Raw genomic sequence first — 9,017 nt, forward strand, 5'->3', positions numbered from 1 at the left:
CACAACTCAGCCCCTGAGTGGGCTAGAGACACACGGTCTTCACCGGTTGAGTCAGGTAGGTGGCCCGTAGAGGGCTACACGGTCCCTGACTGGCTCTGACCTGAGGGGGCGGAGTCTCACCCCCACGCCACTATCCACGCCATGGCCCCACAACTCAGCCCCTGAGTGGGCTAGAGACACATGGTCTTCACCGGTGTGGGCGGGTAGGTGGCCCGGAGAGGGGTACACTGTCCTCGACCAGCTCTGACCTGAGGGGGCAGAGTCTCACCACCATGCCACTGTCCACGCAACAGACCCCACAACTCAGCCCCTGAGTGGGCTAGAGACGCACGGTCTTCGCAGGTGGGTGCATGGAGATTGCCTGGTCCATAGTAGTTCTAGCAGTAGCTGTTACATACAGCTGCAGCAGCTAGCCCACCTCACATTTTCTCCAGGAAATGTACTTTCTAGTTGTTTTTGTTATTTTTTATTAAATGTATTTTCTTGAATTAAATTGGTGTTTGTGTGTCATTCCTTGTAATGTATTCCCAGTCAAAGAACAAATGTCACTATACCTAAAACCAGTCATTAGAGTAAAAGAACATTCCTAATGGACATTGTAGTTTGCAATTAGGCATAAAAGACGGAACACACATGTTGGTTCACAATGCTTCATTGGAATTATTCAGAGACGGTTATGAAAGCATCACTGTTTAATGTGTCTGACTAACGACTACTTGATAAGGGAGTTACATGTCCAAAGCGCTCTGCGTGTTGTGTTAAGACCTTCCAAGTTACTGTACATGACCTGTAGACATATCAAGACAATGTGTCTGATGTGTAGATATTACACTTTGTTGAAATGTTAATACATCAAGAAGTAACCTTTACATGTATAATGGAAGAAACACAACCATAAACATTTCTTGGATATTTTTATTACACAATGGTCTTCAAATATACTTTTGACTTGTTTATATTTGGTCAGATCATTAGCTTTCCTTGCAAAAGGTACTGACAGGAGAACGCTGATCTGTTGTCTCCCCCCAAAATACTTAAACTGATTACTATGTACAGTGTTACACATACATTTAAATACAAATACATTTAAACAAATGCCTCAAGGCTGCCTATAACCAACTGATCGGTGTTTAAAGCCTCAAGGCTGTCTATAAGGAACAAGGCAAAGCACACTCATGAACTGATAGACTGACTGACTGACTGACTACTTATGGCAGGATGGGGGTAGTCGTGCTCACCAAGAGCTGCGATCCAGGCAGCTTGTGCTGGTGCTGATGCTGCCGCTGCGAGACACTTTCTGAGGCCATCTCCAGGGTTGGGATGATCTGCAGCAGCAGGACCATGGCCACCATCAGGGGCCTTCAACCTTTAAATGGTTAAATGCAATTAGGCCTACTGTAAGTCGTTTAGCAGACACACAAAAGTGTCTGCTAAATAAATGACTAAGGTAATGCTGGACAACAGTGTCTGCTAAATGACTGATATATGTTACCTCCAAAGACTAGCACCTGTCTGTGAATGACAAGACCATTGTAAAGGGTGAGTACTGAGAAAAGCTCTAAATGCAATGAATTATTATTATTGTTATTGCTATTATTAGCACCTCCATGGTCTTGCCCCATCCTCCTGACCATCACCAAGGTTCCTCTGTGTCGATTTTGACAATCTGAAGTCCCTCCTTGTGTCCGCGCCGTCAAAATAGGTCCTCAGCAGGGACGTGGAGGTTGACTTGGTGAGGACCTCTGTCTTCCATGTGAGCCTACAGGGGGAATATTATTAGGGCAAACTTTAACTCATTTGTGCGTATGGCATATACTTGTCTTTACAATATGATAATAGATAGATGTCATTATCTGTAGAGCTAAAATGTAACATTACAAAGCAGGCGTGTAGTGATGAGTAAACCCAGGTAAACTCAGTTTACCCACCTCTTTAAAATGAGTTGAGTTTTATTGTTTTGCTTACCTGCCTCTCAGAATCTATTTAATATAACATCCCTGGTACAAATGTAACAGTATAGCTAGCCCCAAGCCAGCACATGCGGGGCTATCATGTGATAGCCGTCACTTCCGCTGGATGACTCGAGTAGCATGCTGTATTTTCTCGCATACTACACGCGTTTTGTGGAACAGAAGGTACTATATAGTATGTAGTATGCCTACTATATAGTGCCTACTATATAGCAAGTAGCAGGTAGTATGCATTTCGGACACGGCCCTGATCTACACGTGAGCAGCAAGTATTTACAGGTATTTATATGACTTGGTCTGCACGTCCTTTTTGCACGGTGCAGATATGGTCACTTACTTACTAAACCCTGACCACTGGCTATATTTAGCATTTGCAGTACCACTGGCTATATTTAGCATTTGCAGTACCACTGGCTATATTTAGCATTTGCAGTACAAAAACGAATTAATGCTATATGGGGATATAGCAGCAAGCATTATGATACAAACCAAGATGAGACTGAACACCATTAACAGTTTAGAACATTTTATTAGACAAAGTACATTGCAAAGCAAATTAAAAGTATACATATTTACAAGGATGAGGTTTACGGTCTGTCACATTACGCATAGCCAGAAAAGCAAAAAAAAAGTATGTACAAGCTCTGGCTAGCAACCCATTATCTGACAATTGCAAAAGTTCAACAAAAAAAAAATGAAACGAAGTGCGCATTCTGTGGCAGGCAGACTGGGAACAGACCGTTGTATCCCACAAAAAAAAGGTTAAAATTTACAAAAACTATTTACAAAAAAGGCATCCATCCTGGCGGGCTGGAAAGGGAGGTTTAGGGAGACGGGATGGTGATTGGTCTGAAGAGGCTTAGGGGCAGGTCTGACTCAGGGGGGGTTTGAACTTAACCCGGCAGGAGACGGAAGAGAGGGCCCCGTGGATCCAGCGTCTCGCCGGGAAGCCAAACTTTTCACTTAGGACATTGATTAAGACCGTGACTGAACCCTGTAGAAATCCTGTGTCCGTTGTCTCGTTAGCCGCTTCGGTGGCTCTTCGCGCTACACTGAGAGTAGCAACCCACGGATTGGGCTGGCCGCTCATGGAAGCCAGGCTGCCCTCCCAAGAAGGTTTGGATCAACTACTGGAGCGACCGTCAGTAGCCTACTGCGTCCAGGTAGGACCGGCCTAAGCCAACCTGTTCAGGTACAACATATTCCACGCCGATGACAGACCGGAGCTTAGAGTGCACGGCTCAGTTTCTAGCCCGAGGTAACCCCTAGACTACCGAGTTCACATTAATGATTCTCGGGTGGTATCTGGCCGTGACAATAGGGCCTTTCTACGCGGTCAAACGCCTTTTCTGCATTTAGTGACACAGCAATTGTTGGAGAATTATCTGCTTCGGCGCTGCCTATTTTCGTTGCCGTCCAGTTTGTCACTCAATTCCGAGACATCATTACGGTGTTTCTGTCCCAACTCTGCTAGACTCTGACGCAGGTCGACAACGGTAGCTTCGTACTCAGATCATTTTACTTCTAGTGTGGTTACTTTTGTGTTCGTGGATTGCGTCGTCTCATTAAACTTTTCCAGTGCTGTGTCCACTTGATCCAGGTGGGTCGTGAGGGAAGTTTGGATTGTTGCCGTGAATCTTTGCATCTCCGTGGAGAACCATGGGCGCGGCTCTGTCAACTGTAGCCCACTAGCAGCCATTGCTAGCTCAGAGGCGGTGCTAGTCGAGGTTAGCTCTTCAGGATCTGGATTATTCAATGAATTTGGAGTTTGCTTTCCAGTTTTACGATATCCTTGCGTCATAGAACTTGCCCCAGTGAAATTTGTTTCAATAGAATGGGTATGGAGGGTTTAACATATAGGAATTCCTCAAATTACACCAGAGGACCAAGTGTGTGTGCATATTAATATGAATGTTCAGGTCCCCATTCAAGATTAATCTATCATATCTAGTGATACCAATTGAAATCAGCTCTGAGAATTCCTGTAGAAATCCTAATGAATATCTTGGTAGCCGATATAATGCAATGGTGAGCACTGATAATTCTGCTTTGAGCTCAAGAGCAAGATATTCAAACGATGTCAATTACAGAGTAGAGAAAATGCCTGCAATCCCTCTTCCTTTCTTGTTTTGTCTAACTGACTGATAAAAACTAAAGTTTGGAGGACAAGCCTCTATCAGTGTTGATAGAGGCTTATCAGTGTTACACCAGTAGTTTGCCAGGTCTCAACTAAAAACATGCAATGCAAATTATTTTCAGTTATCAGATCATTAACCAAAAAGGATTTGTTAGACAACAATCTGAGATTAAAAAGAGCTAATTTAAGATGTAGAGTTTTTGTGACACCACAGGAGACTGTGGCTGAACACATTTAATATTACTGAGACAGGCACAAGGCAAGGCAAGTTTATTTGTATAGAACATTTCAGCAACAAGGCAATTCAAAGTGCTTTACATGAGACATTACTGTAAAAGCATCAAGACAATGTGCAAGAAACACATAAAAGGTCATAAAATGAAATGCAAAAATAAAACGCAGGAATAAAAGTTAGTGTATGAATGAATAATTATTTGATTTAATAAAAAGCAGCGGCAAAAATAAAAAAGTCTACAGTCTTGATTTAAAAGAACTGAGAGTTGCTGCAGACCAAAACTCCAGTTTTCTGGAAGTTTGTTCCAGATATGTGGAACATAAAAATTGAACACTGCTTCTCCATGTTTTCTTTTAACTCTGGGGACAGAAAGCAGGCCTCTGGATTAGGTCTGGATGGTTCATATTGTAGCAGCAGATCAGAAATATATTTTGGCCCTAAACCGTTCAGTGCTTTATAAACCAACAGCGGTATTTTAAAGCCAATTCTTTGACAGACAGGAAGTGCAGTGTAAAGACCTCAGAACTGGAGTGATGTGATCCACTTTCTTAGTCTTAGTGAGGACTCAAACAGCAGCGTTCTGAGTTCTGATTTTTTAGAGAGACCTGTAAACACACCATTACAGTAGTCGAGTCTACTGAAGATAAACACATGGACACATTTTTCCAGATCCTGCTGAGACATCAATCCTTTAATCCTTATTCTTCAGGTAATAGTGGGCTGACTTTGTAATTGTCTTAATGTGACTGTTGAAATTCAGGTCTGAGTCCATGACTGGGTATGGGATTATAGCCCCCTGGTGATATGGCGATTTATATTTGTGTGTTGTCTGCGTAGCTATGGTAACATATTTTGTTGTTTTGCATAATTTGAGCTAGTGGGATCATTTAAATGTTGAACAGAAGAGGCCGCAGTATGGAGCCTTGGAGACTCCACTAGGCACTAGATGGTCTGTGATTTCTACAATGTGTTTGACCATTATGGATGGATGGATGGATTATGTAATGCTATACACAGCATATACTGTATTGCATATATTGCATATATTAATTATATATATATATATATATATATCATTACATAATCCATCCATATCAGTATCTTATATTTATACTGTATTGGTATACAGTATATACAATTATTGCGTAATTCTTGCGTAATTTGTAAATTGTGTATTGTAGTTATCTGTGATGAGCACATCTCAGAACCGGCAGCAACATTTCACTGTACATTACATGTGACGAATAAAATGATTTTCATCTGAATGAAGAGATAAGAGTCCATAGTCCGAAAGGCTGGGCTCTTTCACGATTCTCCTGGCCTTGTTCTTACACCGCCTAGTGTGCATAGTGTGATGTTTAGATGGTTGTAGATTCTCTCCTGCTTTCTCCCATAGTCCACTAGCAACTCCTTTGTCTTATTGACATTCAGCTGACACCACTTAGTGAAGCACCCCACTTCCTCCAGATAGGCCTTCTCATCGTTGTTGGAGATCAGACCTACCACAGCTGTATCATCTGTGAACTTGATGATGGAGTTGGAATGAAAAGTGGCTTAGCAGTCATGTGTGTACAGAGAGTACAGCCCTGGGGAGCTCCAGTGTTGAGGATGAGGTAAGGTGAGGTGTGGCTGCCCGCTTTCACCGCCTGAGGTCTGCCCATGAGGAAGCCGAGGATCCACCTGCACAGGGAGGTGTTCATTTCCAGATCCCAGAGTTTGTTGACGAGTATAGAGGGGGCTATCGGTGCTGCTGACAACTGAAGTGTTTCATTGCTGCTGTCCATGATTAGTGTTAACCATCAGGACTGTTGTCTGCTGCTGCCTGTGTGTTTCATAATGGTCCATTAGACCGTTTCAATGAGATATCACTAACACTTTATGCTGTATAGTGGACTTGCATACAGTAAGCAGTTGTCTTTATGAAAAGACTGCCGTACTTGATAATGCAGCAACGCTGTTACAGCATTCCAAAAGCCATCTCAGTTTTATAGGCGATTTGCATCATGAATATTGCACCTCTATTAATTTTTAAAACCTTGCTTTGTGGGCCTATATTTGCCCTTTGGTGGTAATAGCTGTATTCTGATTTGAACATTATGCAAATTGTGCATTCAGTATGAATGGCTAGAAGCAAACCATTCTTATGTATGCAGATGTATGCACATTCATTTAAAGAGTGCTTTTACCACTCATGTCAATTTGTCTGTTAATCCTCTCAGTGAATTGCAACATAAGATATCAAAATGAGGTCATACCAATTTCTGAGACAAACTGTCTTTAGGCTACTCAATACACACACTTTTAACAGAATGATCATTCATACTGGTGTGTTTGCGTACAGGCATTCATGTGTGTGTGTGTGTGTGTATGTGTGTGCATGTGCATGCATGTGTGTGTGTGTGTGTGTGTGGGGGGGGGGTGTGTGTGAGTGTGTATACATGCATGTACTGTATGAATGTGCTCCCCATTTTTGGCAGCTACATAAAGTCATTCCAGTTGGCTGGTTGCCTGAATTGGCTGCTATTAATGTTCCTCGCTACATAATTGCTTTACATAATATGGGTTCTGCTGTCTTTTAGAGAAGCCCAACAGCTGTGGCAATTGCCTGCTGCCACTGTGCACATTGTGAAGGTTCTACTGCTGTACTTTTGCAGACAACTGTCTCATCACTGATAATATCTGAAACGGACAGTAATTGATCGTTTTTGATTGTTATTCAACAAGTCAGGTACTGTAAAGCAAGTACAGTCAGGTACTGTAAAGCAATATTTTTGTGCTTCATGGAATCCTTTGTTTTATTTCGTGTCTGCCCCACTTGGCTAGCTCCTATTGGCTAGTGAAACCTAGATAGCTACTGTAGCCTACAGTTGACTGAATAAAAAAAGCCAAACACGCATCTGTGTCCAACCAGGTCCTGTGCACCACTGTATATGTGGGCTTCACCTGCACAACTGCTCCTTTGAAATGTTCAGCTCTCATCCATGTCCTCTGTCTCTGTGGCATTGGCTGTGTTAGGCACAGCCGCCAGCGGGAGTCAGCGTTGACATGTTGTCTCAGGGCAGAACTGTTTGGTGAGTATCGGCCAGCTCCGGTCTGTGGCTGTGGGTGGGGCTAGGACGGGCTGTGTTATGGTGTAACCGCTTCTGGTCCGGCTCTCCCCTCACGTACCTCTCCTTGCCCTCGGTTGTGATAACCCGAGTATGGCAGGGTGGGGCCAGTGCTTGGGTGGGCCAAATTTTTGTGTGGTCTCACCTTGGAGCACTGGCTTGTGTCCTGATTGGCCAGTCTTTTGTTACTGGGGCAAGCAAGAGTGTATGGTGCGGCAGTGTAGCTCCGCTTATGCCAATAGGAGCTAGCCCTGTGGAATGGAGCTCCACGAAATAGAATGATGGTTACGCATTGTAACCCTAGTTCTATGAGTGGAGCGGAGCCCCACAGGGAACAGACTTGCTGACCCCGCAGTCTGTTCGCTGAAATTTTCAGTTAAGAGCAGTTGTGCAGGCGAAGCCCCCGGACTTGGTTGGACACAGGTGTGTACGTTTTTTTTTTTTCTTCAGTCAATTGTAGCTAGCTAGATTCCACTAGCCAATAGGAGTGTGTGTGTGTGTGTGTGTGTGTATGTGTGTGTGTGTGTGTGTGTGTGTGTGTGTGTGTGCGAGCGAGCGTGCGTGCGTGCGTGCGTGCGTGTGTGAATGATAATCTCCACCAGATGGTAGCACACCCTCACTGAGCAGCCTCTCAGGCCTGTGTTGCAGGAGACAAGCTGTCCTAGAATGAATGGTGCATAACTCAACGTACACACACCATCATCTCAGACCAGACTCCAAGGTACGGACACCAAAGCCTAATTTATACTGTGTAAGACAGTATAATGGCTCATAGCTCTGGGCAATTGTATTTAGCTTGGTTTCCATGGCAACTGAATCACCACTGTAAAAAAAAAACTCACAGGGGTTGTTTTACATAGTATAAGAACATGGGTGATATCTCACACACACCCACACACATGCACACCACGTCACATTCTAAAATACAAAATGACTGTTGCACTTCTTCCAACATCTCCCATATGTCATACCCAGGGGGGATTAAAGGAAGAGCACCATGTAGACAGCTATTATGCAAATGGGTGTACGTATGTATGTACGGCTGCTGATGTGAATCCAATCAGTTAGATGAATTGACTCTGACTTTGAGTGTAATATATACAGTATATCCCACAGAATTAAGCGGCATCTAGGGCAGGAATAGGGAGCCAAAGCGTAAAACTACACCCTCTACTGGTTGGGTTCGCACCCACCCTATCTTTTGCATGGGAGAAAATGTTGAAATAATTATAAATCAATATCGACACAAAACTTAACACGTACCATTTTGGATAGATAAAGCAATAACCTACTAACTATAAACTTCCATCGCAATAACGTGTGGTTTCTCAAAGGTACTTTTTATTTATTTTACATTTTAGTTACTTTACAGCAAACTACACATCTGGGTACTCTGCCGCATTTTGAGCACTTCACTGGGGAGTGCAGCCGACCAGAGCACTTTGTGAATCAATTGAAACGTGAATCAATTGCTCTTGAATTTGAGCTCATTGCTTAATTCTGTAGGCCAGAGGAATCCAATGATGTCCACCTCTTGAAATTTGGTCGAGTTTACTGACTGCTAGATC

The 9,017-nt window shown here is 43.3% G+C and overlaps 1 protein-coding gene across 1 annotated transcript in view; it reads right to left on the reverse strand.

The window, feature by feature from the left end:
* The window catches only part of LOC311317961 (poly [ADP-ribose] polymerase tankyrase-1-like), a gene marked incomplete at its 5' end in the record, with an annotated part of 37,053 nt that extends 30,927 nt beyond the window's left edge, over window positions 1–6,126 (reverse strand). The window contains one exon of the mRNA XM_084449117.1: window positions 5,925–6,126. Within this exon, the coding sequence (XP_084305243.1) occupies window positions 5,925–6,126 (202 nt within the window). The remainder of the gene's footprint in view (window positions 1–5,924) is intronic.
* Window positions 6,127–9,017: the final 2,891 nt, after the last annotated feature.

This window comes from Borostomias antarcticus, assembly GCF_949987555.1.
Source record: "Borostomias antarcticus genome assembly, chromosome: 14".
Lineage (NCBI taxonomy): Eukaryota > Metazoa > Chordata > Actinopteri > Stomiiformes > Stomiidae > Borostomias > Borostomias antarcticus.